This window comes from Danio aesculapii, chromosome 2 (genome assembly GCF_903798145.1).
Source record: "Danio aesculapii chromosome 2, fDanAes4.1, whole genome shotgun sequence".
In the NCBI taxonomy this organism is placed as follows: Eukaryota; Metazoa; Chordata; class Actinopteri; order Cypriniformes; family Danionidae; genus Danio; species Danio aesculapii.
In genome coordinates, this window is record NC_079436.1 from 45,396,936 (window position 1) to 45,416,539 (window position 19,604).

The window sequence follows — 19,604 nt, forward strand, 5'->3', positions numbered from 1 at the left end:
ATGTAGGATGACTGAAATGGCCCTAAACACCCAGCAGGCACAAGATGTCAACATGACGTCAAATTGACGTTGTACCCCAACGGCGTGGGGATGTCTCATTTTATTTGGAAATGAAACTCAGTTTGACGTTAGAACTCAGACCTATGTGAATGTCCAACGTCCAACCTAAAACCAACCAAATATCAATGTCTAATGACGTTACAGCTTGACATTGTGTGGACGTTACCACTATGACGTCTATCAGATGTTGGATTTTGGTTGCCATACTTGCCAAATAAATGTCAATATCTAACATCAATATGATGTTGGTTTAAGATATTGGTTCGACGATGGATTTGGGTCAGTTTCTAACAACCTAAAATCCACCAAATATCAACGTCATTTGACGTCATCATTGGACATCAAAATAACGTTGTCCTTAGACGCTAGCTAGACATTGATTTTTGGTCACCTGACGTCAAAAACCTAAATCGAACTTAATTAACATCTTATGACGCCGTGTGCCTGCTGGGCTATAACTAAATGCACTACAGAATGTTACGTTTACACACATCCACAAATTACATGTAAATGCATCAGCTTTTTACAGCATAAAACTCACTACTCAGTACTCTTGAGTTCTTTTAAAAGGGCTACTTTTTACTCATACTTTGAGTAATATTAACAGCAGGTACTTTTACTGTACTTGCACCTCATTTTTAGGCAAGTAATGTTACTTTTACTTAAGTATGATTTTTCTGTACTCTACACCAGTGTTTCCCAACCCTGTTCCTGAAGGCACACCAACAGTACACATTTTCAATGTCTCCCTAATCAAACACACCTGAATCACCTAATTAGAACATAAGAAGAGACTCCAAAACCTGAAGTTAATCAGTCAGGTAAGGGAGACATCCAAAATATGTACTGTTGGTGTGCCTCCAGGAAAAGGGTTGGGAAACACTGCTCTACACCACTGACTGACAATGAACAACTGTATTTTCATTAACTAACATAAATACTATAATAAATGTATTAGTCATTGTTTGTTCGTGTTATTAAATGCATTAACTAACACTAATACAACCGTGTTGTGTGTGTAGACGAGAGGTGTGCAGAATGTCGTTTTATTTTATTTGACAGCTGCGTGAATCTGTGCTTCTCTGCAGCTGGGCGTTTCGCGCATGCGCACTCATGCCTCTCCTTTTTTCCAGGCCAGTGCGGCAGGCGGACCGCAGGGAGAGGGAGAGATTTTAGGAAGGGACAGTTAACAAAAGTTGAAGAAGCGGAAGAAATCATGACACCAAACGGTCAGCTCATCGATCGCCTCTCCTCGCCATTCAGCCTGACATTCCTCATCATGGCGCTCATGTCACCTATGAAATATTGATTTTTGGCATCAACACCAACTTGAGGATAATATGCCGGGAAACGGATGAGAACTAACGTTACCGCAGTCGCCTGGAATTGCTTGTTGGATATTGAATCCGGTGCTCGGGGGTTCGTTTTTCCGTTCGTGTAGCCTAATTAGCGTTTAAGAGGAGGGTTATCGGATCCGCTATTTTCCAGATCATATTTGAGCATGGGAATGTCGTCTCTGAGCTCATAGTCCCGCGGGAAATGATGCAGCCGCGCGTGGACGTCAAGATGGGAGATGCCGCAGAGATCAAGGAGAGCAGGAGGACCTTCATCGTGCCCTCCATCAAATCTGTGGATCACTATGACTTCAGCAGGGCCAAGATATCCTGCAGTTTGACGTGGCTCATCGCCAAAGCCTTTGGATCTGGTAGGTGGCGCTTATAAGGTTTGAAAATGCACATTTGGAGTTGAGGGGAAGTTGGCGTAATTATGACTACTCTGTGTCTAAATAATGATAAGATGTGACATAATATTGCTGGGCGTCCAAAATATTCGCATCCAAAATAAAAGTTTGTTTTAACAAAATATATAGGCTATATGCAGTGCTCAGCATAAATGAGTACACCCCATTTTGAAAATGAATATTTTTATCCATTCCTCAGTGAATATGGGGAATATATATTGGTGCATTTGAACAAAACTAATTTATTAAACGGATATATTTATTAAAATAATATTTTAGTCACATAATATCTTTAGAAATGGAAAGATACTACATTTAAATTAATGCAAAATATTGCTAAATAAATTACAAACTACAACATTTCAACAAAATTGTATATATTTTTTGTTTCTCTTGATTTTTTGCTATTTTTGAAAAAAAAAAATGTATTTAATATTTTCCCTAACATATACATTTGGGCTACTAATTTTTGAACCATTATTGTTATTTTGTTAGATTAGCTCAGTCCTGATTAAACTAATGTATATGCACAAATATGATATTGTAAAGCATCCTGTAGAAAATATTAATTTAAATGAGAGATTTGTGAGGGGTGTGCATATAATATATATTACAAATATAATATTATATATTTATTATGTACAGTTGAAGTCAGAATTATTAGCCCCTGTGTTTATTTTTTTCCCCAATTTCTGTTTAATGGAGAGAAGATTTTTCAACACATTTCTAAACATAATAGTTTTAATAACTCATTTCTAATAACTGATTTATTTTATCTTTGCCATGATGACAATAAATAATATTTTACTAGAAAATTTTCAAGACACTTCTATACAGCGTAAAGTGACATTTAAAGGCTTAACTAGGTTAATTAGGTTAACTAGGCAGGTTTGGGTAATTAGGCAAGTTATTGTATTGTATTGTATTGTAGACAGTCGAAAAAAATATAGCTTAAAGGGGCTAATAATTTTGACCTTACAATGGTTCATAAAAAATTTAAAACTGCTTTTAATCTAGCCGAAATAAAACAAATAAAACTTTCTCCAGAAGAAAAAATATTGTCAGACGTACTATGAACATTTCTTTGCTCTGTCAAACATCATTTGTGAAATATTTTAAAAAGAAAAAAATTCAAAGGGGGGCTAATAATTCACACATACATAGAAATAAAACTAAACAAAACATTTTTACATAGATACTTAAGTTTATACATAATTTGTATTATACATTTATTAAATAAAAAATGAAAATTCAAATATATTTTTATTAAACGTTTTTAGTGCACAAAAATGCCAGAAATTTACACTGATTCATGTAATTTGGATCCTTACCTCACATAATAAATTATATAAATAATAATAATAAATACTATTTAATTATAATTAAATAAACAGAGATAAAAAATACAAGTAAAAAGGATCTAAAATTCTAAATTATTGACTGAAGATTTTATATTTATATATATATATATATATATATATATATATATATATATATATATATATATATATATATATATATATATATATATATATATATATATATATAATTGAAGATTATAGACATTTTCTCAGTGTATATACACACACTCACACACGCATAATAAATATGCACAGTACACACATTTTGGATGTGATTAATTGCGATAAATTCTTGTCCAAATATAATATACGCTTGAAATAAATAAACAAAAATATATAGGCTACATTAGGTGAAAAGGAATAAATAAATACGTAGTTCTTAGTTGTCATAACACGAGCCTAATCCTAACCCCTAACCCTAATCTGAATTTTAAAATATATTTTAAGTACAAATTAATTCTATTATCTTTCTAAACTAACAAAATAGAAAACATTACATAAAAAATGAATAAACACATAGAAAAGTTCTTGGACACAACAAGGACTACGCTGTAAATAAAAAAAATGATAATAAGATCAAATTAAATAAACATAGATGAAAATGTATAAATATGTAGGTAGTTTAAAAGTTTTCAGTAAGTTGTGACAATAAGGACTGTACTGTATCTAAATAAATAAAAATATTTAAGCTGAAAATTAATAATATGTATAGATTTAAAGTTCTTGAGGAAAATGTCACAAAAAGGATGAACTGTATCTCATATATAAATTATACTGTACATCTTTGTATATACCATTCCTTCTAAAATAATGATTAACAAAACATGAAATGAATAAATACATAAAGTTATAGGATTGCTGTACTTTTAAAAATAATATCTAGATACAGTAAAAATATGGATTAAATCAAATAATGCATATATAAAATAAATAAACAAACAGTACAGTAAAGTGTTTATTTTTCTGTCTTTTTGTCATTTGTTTTTAAACTATATAGCTACGTAGTTTTCATGAAGTGTCTTAGTTTTTAAGTTAAACTAAATAAAAAGGAAGATTCTATTGGCAGCTATATGAAATAAAATGAAGTCTTGGTATTAATTCATATTTAGAGCCCTTGTTATTTCAACAAAAACAAATATACCTAATATACTTTTCATTCACTTGTCTTGAATAAGTGTTACTGTTTACAGTTAGCTCAGAAGCCCAATTACTTGTGGTTTTCACTGAGACAGCTTACTCCACATAGTGTGACAATATACCCCACCATGCTCACTGCTTGTTTTTCCCAGCTGTTTTTTGCAGTGTCTGTGGACATCTTCAGTTTTATTTGTTTGTTTGTTTGTTCAACAGATTTTTGTGACTACAGTAAACAAAAAAATGGCATTTAGTTTAAATTTATATAATAAATATGACAGGGCGACACATTGGGTTTGTGATTAGCACTGTCGCCTCAAAGCAAGAAGGTCGCTGGTTCGAGCCTTGGCTGGGTCAATTGGCTTTTCTATGTGGAGTTTGCATGTTCTCACCGCGTTCACGTGGGTTTCCTCCGGGTGCTCCTATTTCCCCCACAAGTCCAAAGACATGTGCCGAAATAATCGGTGGTTCATTCTGCTGTGGCGACCCCTGATATTAAACGGACTAAGCTGAATGAAAATGAAATATAACACTTTATAATTTCCTTTGCCTAAATAATTCCAAATGTTAGCGGGAAATTGGAAAATTTTTAAATTTAACTACCGATTGGTACCAACCTCGATACTTTAGACAATTGTAAACTCAACGTTACAGATCCTGCGATGTGACTATTGCAGATTCGCAGATTGCGATATCGATGGTTAAATGATACATTTTGCAGCCCCACTGCAATGTTATTATAGTTAATGAAAACGAACCAAAAAACAAAAACTAAAATGTTAACTCATTTTCGTTAAGTGAAATAAAAATAAAAACGAGAGTTTTTTTTTAAAAACTAGAACTAACTGAAACTGTATTGAGTACATACTAAACTAACTGAAACGAACTAAAATTATAACAAAATCCTCCTTCGTTTTCGTCTTTGTAAATGTATTTAACACATTGATCTTACTGTAAGCTTTTTAGAAGTAAATCTAATTCGTGCTGCAGGTGTTTGACCCGTACGGCACCTCAGTCTGTAGTCCTGCTGCCTAGTTCACCAAGTCATACTAAATCACTTGAAACGATTTGTGTCTCCAGTAAGCACTATTCCACAAACTACTACTTTTTAACAAGCCTAATACGCCCCTCTGACTCTAAATAATCCAATATATACTCTTATTCAGTTATTAGAACAGTAACGTTTTTGTTTGAGAAGCAGTGAACCGAAAATACTGCGCATGTGTGATTCAGTGCCGCGGGTAAACCGAGGGCTTAAGTGAGAGGATCTTGTGAAAAATGTAAGTTTATTTCATAACAAAAAATCATAATGGAGTTGAAATAAGTGAATCATGCTTTGGTTAGGTGGCAAAACCTTCCTGTAAGACATTTTTCAGATCATGGTGATGTTTTAACTGACTGAAATTATTATTGCTGACTACATAATTTTAATATTTTTGAGTCCTAACATCCGCGATAAATATCTGAACTCACCATCACTACTGTGTATCTAACCTCAGAAGCAGCCTCGCACACATATTGCACTTAATGCTGCTATCTTGTGGGTTGTTGTATTTGAATTTGAGGATGGGTAGATGGTAGTGGTAGATGATAGTGTTCATGTGTCCTCTAAATACTGGTTTCAAAAAAATATATGACTGAGTTTTATTATACAATATTTATTCTGATGATTTGAATCTTGCATCCAACAAATATCCTTATTTAGAAAAAAAAGAAAACGAATACTGAAACTAATAAAAACTAAACTAAAAATAAGTCATTTCAAAATATAGAAACTAATAAAAACTAGTAAATCTGCCTCTAAAACTAATTAAAATTAACTGAATTTGAAAACAAAAAGTCTAAACAAATTAGAAACTAAAACTGATGAAAAATCCCAAACTATTATAACCTTGCCCGACTGATAATAAAATCATTTTCTTCAAGGAGTCATTATTAATAAGAGTAATAAGAAGTTCAGATACATCATTTTAAGGTATTTAATGCACATGTGTCTCAAGAGAAGCAGCATATTGAGGGTAAAAAACAGCGAGCATGACACAAATCTGCATGATGGTAACTTTTGCCAAGTCTGCAGAAATCATTAGCCTAGATCTCTACATAGACTCATGAAAGGCCGCAGTCTGGCTTTTGGCTCTGGGTTCGTCCCCGCAGTCCATAATAAACTCTCAAAGCAGATTCCCCACTTCTGCACACAGAAATAGGATTGAATGCTCCACAGTTACTCCCCATGGAGGATGCTGGAATTAACACAAACACACACAATCAAACTTGCTTAGACATAATACAATGTGGCTTTTACTGCTACTACAACAGATGCCTAAGGGCCAAGACCGGGCAGAAGTGTGTGTGTAAAAGTCTGCTTCTCTCATTGAGCTAGCTAGTGTAGAGTGCATGAACTTTAATGTGGTTGATAAAGCTTGAATTTAAGTCTGATTTCTATTGCAGATGTCCTCGAATCCCTCTGTGTGTGGGTCGGTGCTGATTGTGATTCTAACAAAACTATATACTAAAAGCAGATACTGTGGTATGAGCATAATGTTTTGACATTATTGTGAAAAATGTATACTTAATCATATATTAGTGCACTTCAGATCTTATCAGTAAATATCAGGGGCATCCATTTATGCTCCTGCAGGGCTGCTGTCCTGCATATTTAAACTTTTTACCTCAATGAAATAATCTGAGTCTGACAGAGCTAATCTAGATCTTATAGGCAGAGTAGAAACTCATGGACAAGTTTGTTGAGGTAAATATTAGAGCTAATCTTTGCAGCACAGCATACTGTATGGTGCTATTGTAGATAATATTACTCAATTAAAACACCACTCAAGTGTATTTAAAAAAACAACAACAACAACAACAACAAAATAATAGTTTCATGCTTTAAATACACTTTGAAAGAGTGCACTTTGTAGTAATAGTAAATGTAAAGGTTTTCAAGTACAATTATAATTGACTAATCTCTTGTAATGTTTGAAAGAAGTGTATTAGCGTACTAATATAGAGTACTCAAGCACATGTTGTGTACAGTGCTCGATTATAGCTGAAGAGTTCAGATACAAAACCTCTTATTGCAGTCTTCTAAAATGAGGATTTTCACCATAACCAAATAAATGCCTTAAAACTGACCTCTACAATTGTAACTGTAGTGTCTAATTTAATATAGGGCTGCACAATATATAGTTTCAGCATCGATATCGCAATGTGCGCATCCTCAATATTCACATTGCATGATCTGCAATGTCGAATTTGTATTATAATTGAGCAGGAGTCACATTTGAAAACACTCATGATTTGTGGAATCATTCATTCATTTTCTTTACGGTTTAGTCCCTTTATTAGCGGATGACCTTCCAGCTGCAACTCAGTAATGGGAAACATCCATACACACTCATTCACATACATACACTATGGCCAATTTAGTTTATTTAATTCACCTATAGTCCCGGGACTCGAACCAATGACCTTTTTGCTGTGAGGCGACAGTGCTAACCACTAAGCTACCGTGTCGCCCTGTGGAATCATTGCAACGTTTAAACCATAAAGTCAACAAAACATTAATTATTTAAATCAGTTTAAAGTATTCAGACATAAGGAATGACCTTTTTTACGTACTTTAAGAAAGATTAATTGTATTTACCTGTATGTATATATACGATGAAGAGTCTACAGTGTTATTTTACATTAGATTACTAAATTTGTATATCTGAATAGTGCTAGAAAATCATAAAGCGCTGTGTATTTTATTTGTACGGTATCGTTGCTGTACTTGCTTTTCTGTTTTTCACCATTGTGCCAGTTAACACTCATTTGTTAACACTCAACTATTAACTGAATTTAAAGTAATATTCATTCATTCATTTTCTTTTCGGCTTAGTCCCTTTATTAATCTGGGGACACCACAGCAGAATGAACCGCCAACTTATCCAGCACATGTTTTACGCAGCGGATGCCCTTCCAGCCACAACCCATCTCTGGGAAACATCCATACACACTTACTCACACCCATATACTACGGACAATTTAGCTTACCCACTTCACCTGTATCGCATGTCTTTGGCCTGTGGGGGAAACCGGAGCACCCGGAGGAAACCCACGCGAATGCAGGGAGAACATGCAAACTCCACACAGAAACGCCAACTGACCCAGCCGAGGCTCGAACCAGCGACCTTCTTGCTGTGAGGCGACAGCTCTACCTACTGCGCCACTGCGTCGCCTTAAAGTAACACTTTTAATCTAAATTATAAATGGCATTTAATGTTTTTATATAATGTTCTCTTATATGAAATATACTGTAAAAAATATATATTAGATAATTAACTTTTTTCTTATTTTGTGATTTCAGTTTATTTACGGTTGTGAATTGCATTATGGGATGTTGATCTTTGCTCTGTTAACTTTTGATGTTGAGCATTCGACTCTACAGTTTAACAAAGTGACTTTCATTTACAGTAAATTCGTTTGAAATAATATAATGTATAAAAAAAACATATACAAAAATAAGTCTGTAAAATACAGAAAATGTGCAGACAGGTTATTACAAGGATTTTGTACTCTAAAACAGTGTTCCCCAACCCTCGGGCTGTGGACCGGTACCAGTGCGCAGATTAATTGGTACCTGACCGCACAAGAAATCATTAATTATTTCAGCTTTATTTATTAGTCATAACGATCTTTTATTTTGAAAAATTACCGTAGTTTCATCTCGCTCACTTGAGCGCCAAAATTTAACCCAAAAGCAGCAAAATGAGTAAGAAACCGACGTCTTTGGAAAGTTTTTTGCAAAGAGTTAAAGGCCCAGTGAACAACGAACTGCCAAGGAATGGATACGCAACTCGTTTGTAAACAAATCAGGTGAATCCAGCATGCTGGAGATCACAATCAACTGCTGGATCACAGATCAACTGCTGGAGATCACAACTGACAGCGTTTGTTCACATTCCGAGCGCAAGTTCATTATTTCCAATGGAAGCTCACTGCTTGTGCGCGCATATTATTAGGGACGCACCTTCCAGGCTCAGCCAGTTGAAAACATCCAGAATGCCGCAAGCGCACCGCAAGTCACGTGACAAGAACCGACTTATCAGCTTCACATTTTGTATGGAATATACACATTTCAATAGACTTAACTCTATTTTCTAATTTTCTCCATAAATAAAACTTGTATCAGAGTTGCAGCAATGTTTTGTCAGCGTGTCATCCTATGAGAAAACAGTTGATGGTCACTTAACAATCTATGTACAACCCCCTCCCCACCCCCGGGCCACGGTAAAATTGTCAAGCGTTGACCAGTCCGCGGTGATAAGAAGGTTGGGGACCACTGCTCTAAAATACAACACCAATCCTAAAAATATATCACTTTAAACTAATAAAAATGTTAATAAAAGTCACTTTTTCAAACTTTTCAAGGTTAAAAGTTGTTGGAAGAAAGATCAAAGTCCCATAATGCAATTCAAAAACAAACAATAAAATCATGACTAAGAAAATAAGGAAAACTGCTAATTTAGGAATATTTTTTTTACAGTAAGACACAAATTTTTTTCACAAATAACCATGAAAATAAAGTTTTAACATTTACATTAATAACGCCATGGAGTTTGGACATTTCCAGTGGTAATGTCGTGTATATAAAACATGGATATGTTTACTCTTCCATCCCGTGTTATGTATCAGAGCACCATGGTATTTTTTGTAAGGGTGAAAACATCTCCCAGTGAGTCAGTGCTCTTCACAGCAGAATGAAACTGCTGATCAGCACAAGAAACAAACACAGGAAAATGAGCTCCACCATGGCATGGCATCCTTAGATTGAAAATAGAGTCTGGTGGATGTCTGCTCATCCAGATACTTTGTTCGGAAATGAAAAATAAACAAGGCCACAGACATCTGTTTGCAGAGCCAGCAGGCCCTCATATATAGCCATATTGTGCATGTTGTGCTGTCTTTCTCACAGCCTAACATCTGTGGCATACTTGACATACCACGACAGAGAGCATTCGTTCCTGTTACATCACTGAAGCCTGAGGGATGCTGGCAGTGTGAGACGCTCGCATGTGACTCTGTGCACTCTTATTCTCACTGTATTTAAAAAGAAATGTTATTATTATGTTACACGTATGCTTCTCCAAGCTACTTATTTAAAATTGATTGAAACAACACACTTCTTGAGGATTTTGGGGGACAACTTAATTGTTTTTTGTTCAATTCACTTAAATTCATAAAAACAATGAAGTTAGCTTAATCGATTTGTGTTGGGAAAACATGAAAAAATTGTGTGGAAGCATGTTTTATTCTTACAAGAAATCCAAAATAAGGAAGGTGAAAATGATTAGCATGTCTAAAATATAAGTGCTTTTTTAACAGCTGGAACATGCTATTTATATTTTGAAGCAGCTTATATAATTAAATCAACATTAATTAAATGAAACATGGGCAAAGTGGCATACATTTGCATTTGTGCCGAATGAGAGAGACACACGTGAGCATTTGTTTAGCACGTTTCACACATGTCACTTATTTCAGGTAAAATTTCATTTCTATAGGCTTGACGTTTATCAAAATGTTGCTTATGACAAATGAATCTGTAACTTCTGTTGATTTTATGAATATTTCATTCACTTTTCAGAATTCATGGAAAATTTGAAGGGTCTGTTGTAAATTGAAGAAAAGTAAAAGTACATGTTTATGTTTGTGAACAATTTTTACAATCTGAGCCCCCCCTGAACACACCAAGCCAATGTCAAACAACTAGCAAGAATGAAAGCTGGACTGTCTGGACCAAAACACTGATGACAGCCAACTGAAACAAGATTTTGTTTTGTTTTGTGTCTGCGTGATGGTATATATCATTCCATACCTGCAAGTGGCAGAAGTCTGTTTTGTCATCCCAAAAAGGGAACGGGAACTAGCGCTGAACACATACAAACTGTAAACCAAGGAGTACTTATAATCTGTTTTTAAATCATTTATTTCTGTAATGATATGTTTCAGATCTATTTAATTGTAATTCAGATTGTGTTAAGGTGCAATCATTAAGTTTTTAATGGCCCGTTTTTACTGAGTGACTTTTATGGCCGTTTACACTGTCAAAGGGTACCTAAAAGCGAACCGTACTGTACCACTTTTTGGTCACCCTTTGCAAAGAGTACCAACAGGCCCAAAGGGCACCATAAGGCGGAGCTAGACGTGCAGCTGAACGCTATTGGTTTACAGAGATAGGTCACTCGCAGAAGCAGGAAAATAGAAACAAAGAAAGCACCATTTTTAAAGACACAGCTGAGACATTACACTGTAATAATATATACATATAATAACAAGCCATGATTGACCCGAGGTCAAACAAACCTTGTCTTAATAAACAGCCACAAAGCCAAGAAGAACCAAATCTGCTGTCCTGTTGTAGTTTTACGAGCCCGTCTAAAAAGTGCGGACTATTATTAACTCGGAATTATGCAATTACTCTCTAACAGAGGTTACATGTGCTGGCGAAGATTAAAGACACATATGAGAGGTTTGCACTGACTGTGGGCTATGTTGCGTGTTGTTTTTGAACCCAAATAAGGACTAAATGTATGCTGTGTGTAGTTTTTCTGTAATTGGTAACATATCAGAGACTGTAATGGGCTGTATGTGTTCATATAAGTTGTATTTATTTATTTATTTTTTTATAATTACAGAGGTTACAGTGAGCTGTTTCATTGATCTGCAGTTATAATTAAATCATGTTCATTGAAAGGTTATTAATGAACATTTATACACAAGTATTTATGTGTATAAAGCATCTGTTTTGTGAGAAGTGCTTCTCATATGATATGTGAACGACCCGTACGGCTTTACTGTAGACATTTCCTCAAGTAAAAGTAACGTTGTCTGAAACGTTCTGTCGTACACCACACCCACCAAAAGGGTACCCTTTTGGTAGTGGATACACAAGCTTGATAAAGATGACCCGCACCGTACTGAACCATACCATACTGTGCCACTCAGTGGAAACGGGCCAAACACTATGAATAAGTGAAAACCTCTGGAAAAATATGACACTGTTTGGCTATTGTCATTTTTCTCTCTCGTCTCGAACCTCGCCATAAGTGTTTATTTTCATCTCTATTGGGCCGTTTCAGCCAATAGCAGAACAGCAACTACTGGGGAGGTGGGCATAAAGATAGTAAAGCCCCATATGATTGGTGAAATTTAGATAAACAACCAAGGCATTAAATAAATGTACAGTAACTTATCACTCCTGTCTGTGATGTATGTTGCTTATACTATTATCACGATAACAATAATTTTGTGATGTATTGTGCAACCTTATTCAGGACAGTTTAGGATTGCTGTTGTCCAGATTCAGGTTGTTCTTAATCCATTTGTTGATCCTGAATAAGATTTTTATAATTATGATTTAAATCTGGCACTATAACTTGGAATATATTGTACACACAGAGTATGAACCATTTTTATGTCTCTTTTTTAAGCAAGAAAAGGTTTGGGAGGTACAAAGTACACGTTGTTTATAGAACACGTCAGTAGAGTATGTTTGGAATGATTATTATAAGCACATGCCAAGAATATCTCAGAAATCCCTGTAGATAATACAGTGTATAATCTGCAGTAAAGATCTTGATAATTGACCTTATAATGAGAATATGACAAAGGAACTGAGATATGTTTACTTACAGTAACATTTCAACTCACAAAAGCACAGAGGTGAACTTTTGCAGGGCTTTTGTGAGTTGCTGCCTCAGGCTTTTCTGGTTCTGACCCCTCACTTCCTCCCTGTGTTTGTGGTGCCTTCGAGAGCCGCTTCCTGCCTCTGTGCTGCAGTCTGGCTGGGATGAAATGAAGGGAAAAAAACTTTTCCATAAGCAGGCAGATCTTTGTGAGCATGTTCAGGAAAAACTCTGAGCTTAACAGAAGGTGTGTGTGTTTGTGTTTTATGCTTTTGGCTCTGAACTAGGAAAAGGGTTTCCACTGACGAAGCAGATTTTAATAAATGCATATGAGAATGTTTTCAAGTGATTACTGATGTCTCTTTACATATTGAAAATACATATATAGACCATCCGTTTCATGTTATCGCTAGTATAATGGAAGACACATTTTACAAAGTTTTTAGAGATGAATGATAGAGTGGTTGGTAGGGCTGGGTGATAAATCGATTTTATTGATTAACTCGAGTGTGAAGTTTACATCGATTTGTTTGAAAATCGTTTTTCACTCTTACACGTGATGCTCTCCTCTGGGTTCCTGTTTTTCCCTCCTGCATTTGCCATAGAAACACACACACAACATAGCAGTGAGTTGGGAAGAACTCAGAAATATGTTGAGCTCTTTGAAATGAAAAAGAACAAGGATGCACAAACACACTCGTCAAAAACAAGGCACTCAGTCACGCGTTCACTGTGAAACACACATTTGAAACTGCATGCCACACTTTGTATTTCTTATGGTAAGAAGTAATGGAAAAGACAAGTAATGGAGAAGATGTGCATAGCACAGGAACTGTTACCGATCTAATGTTGGAATCCAAAGTTGCTGTTTTCGTATAAATTTCGTGACATTCATTACTGTAAATATAGGTATGAAATGATAAAACTAAAATAAAATACAAAATAAAACTTAATAACCTTCTAAATGCATGTTCATTGAAAAAAAATAAATAAATAATGAAATAAATCATCTTGGAAAAAGGTCCCCCAAACAGTCATTATGGGTTTACTTTCACTGTAATTCTTTAAAATGGTTTATTTTATATTATTATTATTATTATTATAAATTGTATGCAATTATAAAAAGGACTTGTTAAATTTGATCTTTAAATGACAGCTTTTTTGTTAGTATTTTTATATCCTATAATTAATTATAATAAGATAAGGTTATGGGGGTAAGATAAGGTTAAGATAGGGGGTTATGGGGGTAATAGATTTAAAACATAAATCGATTTTTTGTTAAAAAATCTGGGATTTAAAAAAGGCCTTATCACCCAGCCCTATAGTGGTTGGTTGACTAGTCATACAACAGCCAATTTGAATTTATTTAAAATCATTTTTATTGATTTAAAGATGCCGTGAAGGGCTTTAAAATGTGCATCCTTTATTTGTGTTTGACATAATCTCAACCAAAACATGATAGAGGATGGGACACAGAGTAGCTCCTCCCCTTTTTAAAAAACAACCAATAGCGTTTCGTTTTATCATCGCTCTGCTAGTGAAATGTGAAGCATCTTGAAGTGGGCGGGGCATGTCAGATACTAGAGAGCATTTGATTGGTCAAGATTTGATGAGAAACTGAAGTATGAGGGGACGTGAATCAAACTGATGATCCATTTCGGCGGAAGTGACAAACTACAAGCTTTATATGTTTATATCAACTTCATATGTTCTAAACGTGAATTTTGCCACTGTTTTTGTGTGCACTAGCTTATAGATATCCTAAAAACTAACATTACCGATACTAAAATCTAAAAAAGTATATTTTAATTTCATGGGGCCTTTAATACTTCTTATTTTTAATGTTTCTTTTGTTTTGACGTTTTACATTGTATTTTTGATCAACTGCCTATAAGACACTTGTTCAGTCATCAAGTAATCAAAATAGTAATGTCTTTCCTGGGGTCCTTTCTTCGTACGTGCATTACTCAGCTGGATTTGGTTATTGACGATTTGACATGATCCAGGATCGTTTTGTTCTTCAAAAATCATCTGAGACTTGTTGTCATAGCAACAGTTCTGCTAGCTCAAAACCTGCTAGGGAGCAGGTTCATTTGATATAAACAGGATTAGATCGGGTCAGTTCAAGCAAAGATAATACTGAAAGTATGTACCAAATGCTTATATTTTCTTACAGTAGTTATATACACTTGGAAAAATCGTAAATATATTTTTATATATAAAGTTAAAAATATATATTAATAAAATTTATGTAATCTGCACTTCGAAATAAAGTACAAAGGCTGCCACCTGGTGGATTAAAGAGAAAATTTATTGAAATGAACTTTTTAGATACAAACGCGTACATGCACAATATTCGACTTTGAAAATTTTTTTTAATAAAATAAAGGATAATAATTTATGCAGTCATGCACGTGTTTTGACTAATATTCCAGTGATTTAAAGCTTCAAAAAAGTTGCAGACACCTTTTACCAATATCAAAATTAATTTATGCAGTTATTCCTTACGCTGATTAAATAAAATTGAGTAGGCCTATAGGCTACTATAATAAAGAAAATCTTCTCTAAATGTAGAGCTAAATACATTGATATGCATGAAATACATGATGAATACGCTTGACACATGAAAGTGTAAAGCCTGCAGCCCACAACAAATGTGGAAAGTTATTGCGAAAGTTATTGTAAACAAACCGTTTACTGCTAATATTATGTAATTTTGCTCACATGGATAATTGAATATTAATCAGATGATGTCATTACGCTGCTGTGCCGTCAGCCAATCGTTGCGTTGCTGATCATGATTTCGAGGATCGATAGATCTGTCCTTCACAACACACGCAGCGATCTCAAATCAGTTTATCCAGACATTTCAATCTGATTCGCAAACTTGTTTGAAAAACCAAATTAGCCAGAGATCAGTTATCAAGATTAAAAGATCCAGGATCTGCAAAATCATCTTAGATCATTTAAGCGAGGTACGAAGAACGGACCCCTGATTTCACAATCAAATATTGGAAAATTAACTCACTAAATGAATACATGAACGCAAAAGTAGACATCTTTAAGCATATGTTTAAGATAATAGCTGTAGCTAAACTGCAGCTTTGTCTAAAGTATTTTTGTTTCAAAACAATCCACTTTAAACACCTATTGAAAAAGTAAATGAACAGCAACATTTTTTATTGTATGATTTAATTTGGATATTTAAAAGTATATATGGTATACCATTTTATTTTTTGTATTATTTTAGTCCACATTTTAAATATATATTACATTTTTATTTAGTTTTTAACTTTTCAAAAATTGCTTGCAATGTTGTATTATGAGGGAGGCACGTTTCTTCACATTTAAGACATGTTTCCTGCTGCTAAAAAAGAAAATGAACACACACACACACACACACACACACACACACACACACACACACACAAAGACAAGCTGAAAGGAAATGACCCGGGTAGAGCAGGAATCCACATCGACTGTAGTCTGACTCACGCTGAGGCATTATGGGATGCCAGGAATTTCCTTGGCCTTCAAGCCTCAGACATTTGGAGTCAGACTCTAGCGGTGGAAACAGAGCTGAATTGTCAGTCTGTTTGCAGATGTTGTCATCCTCATGCTGTTATTTTCTGTTCATGTGCATCACCGCTGCTTTGTTTTTTATTCAATCGGTTGTGACTCAATATTTGCAGGCCTGCACCTGAGCGTTTGTGTGTGTGTAATTGGGTTTGCTTGCTTCTCCGTGATTGCAGTCTGTTTGTGTGTGACTCAGTTCATGCATGCCTGTACCTGTCTGTCTGTTTGTGTGTGTGTGTATGAGTGAGTCTGTGGTGCTATTCTGAAGGGCTTCAGTAAATCAGATTAAGCGAGAGCCATAATGGGATTAGTCTGAAAACAGTGTGTCTCTTTTTTTCAGGTGACACTTGTTGACCTCAGATCAGTCCGTTTGACCAAGCATTGATCCTGAAGCAGATTTAAAAGCACATTCAAGGGTTTTTCTCTCCAAAAGTAAAAATTCTATAATTCCTTCATTAATTTTCCTTCGGCTTAGTCCCTTATTAATCAGGGGTCACCACAGCAGAATGAACTGCCAACTATTCCAGCATATGTTATACACAGCAGATGCCCTTCCAGCCACAACCCAGTACTGGGAAACACCCACACACTCACATTCACACACAGACACTCATACACTATGGCATGTCTTTGGACTATCGGGGAAACCAAAGCACCGGGAGGAAACCCTCCAACACAGGAGAAACATGCAAACTGCACAGAAATGGCAACTAGCCCAGCCAGGACTCAAACCAGCGACCCTCTTGCTGTGAGGTGACAGTGCTAACCACTGAGCCACCCAATTCTATGATCATTTTATCGAAAAAAAAGAAAAGATTTCTGCAAAATTGTTGCAAACGACTTAAGTGTTGAACTTAAACAAACAGATAAAACTGAGTAATGGTCAATTTAATTGTTTGTTTAAATTCAGCCCAAAATAAATTGTTTACAACCACTTGATGTAAAAAAAAATGAGTAAATCCAAGGAATCATCTTTGAATAATTTTTTTTGTGTGTACTCACCTTCAGTTCATCCAAACCCATAAGAACTGATTTCTGTAATTACAGTGAAAGTGTGTTCACCTAAACTGCTTTAAAATGTTTGCTGAAGAGTAAAATAATTCAGAAAATTGAGGAAAAATATAAATATTGAATCCATGTCTTGCGAAATCGAAATGGAGAGGCAATTTTATAATAGTTAGATTTAATTCAGGCTTATATGCATGTACACACGCTGATCAGCAAGTACACTAAAGGCCAGAAGATTTGGAACAGTATGATTTTCAGTTTTTCAAAAGAAGACTTTTATGCTGACCAAGCCTGGATATATTCCAATAATAATAATAATTATAATAATAATAATAATAATAATAATAATAATAATAATAATAATAATAATAAAAAGGTAACACAGTGGCTCAGTGGTTAGCACTGTCACCTCACACCAAGAAGGTTGCTGCTACGAGTCCTAGTTGGGTCAGTTGGCATTTCTGTGTGGAGTTTGCATGTCCGCCCTGTGTTCACGTGGGTTTCTCCCACAGTCCAAAGTCATGCCCTATAGGTGAATTATAAATATAAATATGTGTTATATATAACTATTAAAATTGTATGCACTGACTGTCACCATGGGGAAGATAAAAAAGTAGATATTAGAAATTAGTTAATTAAACTATTATGTTTAAAATGTGTAAATAAATCATGTGTTGAAGAGGGAAATCAAAAATGAATGAGCGTGACTGAAAACTACATTTGATCAATGTGTTACATCGGTTGATTGGTACTTGCCGACTGTTTGTAAATTCAATACTGCATTTCCTAACGTAAAACTATGTACACTAGATTTCTGATTAATTATGGTCTCTGCATAGCTGAGCACGTCCTATATTAAAACACAGGGACTGGTGGAAGAATGCTCTTTTAATGGAATTTGATACTGCACGTTAAATAGAAAGAAAAAACCCTCCGCATTTCGCGGGCAAATGTGTCATTAAGTTTGACATGTTAACAGCAACACCGACTGATTTAAATGAGAAAGTATGTGCTCCTATTGCGGAACTTGTCGTGAAGAACAAGGAAAAAAAAATGCTAGACTTTCTGCTGTGGTGTCGTGTGGTGTCACAGATATGGTATCAATTGTCGTGAACTGTGCCACATTATACAAGAAGAAATGATTGAATCTTGTGTCACAACACATATTTGTCATTTACAAACCCCCACGACACCCTACATCAAGGAAATCGGGCCAAAATCATGCCAAAATCATGTGATCTGACCGTGGTTTTACTGTTACTAAAATGTTTGCTTTAGACTCTTCTGCTTGACTCACAAGAACAAATGACATTTGTTTGACATGCAAGAATAAACCTCATTTGACTGTCTCGCATGTTTTAAATGCTGTAAACATTCTTCGTGGTTTGATATTCATGTCTGAGTAAATTCTAAAATAAATCTTACATAATCTTGTCTCATCCGAAAATTTTTTTTTTGATCGATTTATGAACATTTTGAAGCATCAGAGTTTTGGATGATTAGTCTTACAGTGGAGGGACAGAATTGTCGAGAAGGGTACAAACAGAGGTTAGAGCCAGCTCCAAGTTGGTGGAACTTGAACTCCAAGTGGACTGTACAAACCTGGAGTTTTTATTTATTTAATGTCTTGACATTAAGTGCAATATTGTGCAATATTGTTTTTTATGAATGTCTACACCTACCCTAACCCTAAACCCAACCCCACAGTAACCTGTTGTGTTTTAATAACATCTACACCTACACCTACCCCAACCCTCAACCCAGCCTACTTGTGGTGTAATCCCTTCCAATTGGAGGTCTCCAGGCTGCGATACCTACTTGGAATTAAGGTTGGGTTAATAGACAATGCCATCGTCCATCGCTGATGGCCAATAGATGTCACGGGGCTGAGCCGGCATCGTGATCCTCAGCCCCGCCCCCGTCGCAGCAGCAACTCGCTTGTGAAAAATACACATTCAGAATCAGTAAGAGCTTTATTGCCAGGTACAGTATGTTCACACATACGAGGAATTTGTTTTCGTGACAGAGCTTCTACAGTGTAACAGGATTACAGAG

The 19,604-nt window shown here is 35.2% G+C and overlaps 1 protein-coding gene across 3 annotated transcripts in view; it reads left to right on the top strand.

Annotated features, from left to right (window-relative positions):
- The first annotated feature begins 1,202 nt into the window (after positions 1-1,202).
- Positions 1,203-19,604, top strand: part of camsap2b (calmodulin regulated spectrin-associated protein family, member 2b) — a 94,881-nt gene continuing 76,479 nt past the window's right edge. For all 3 annotated transcript variants that reach the window (XM_056480738.1, XM_056480745.1, XM_056480753.1), the window contains exon 1: positions 1,203-1,765. In XM_056480738.1, the coding sequence (XP_056336713.1) occupies positions 1,600-1,765 (166 nt within the window). In that variant the 5' untranslated portion in view covers positions 1,203-1,599. The remainder of the gene's footprint in view (positions 1,766-19,604) is intronic.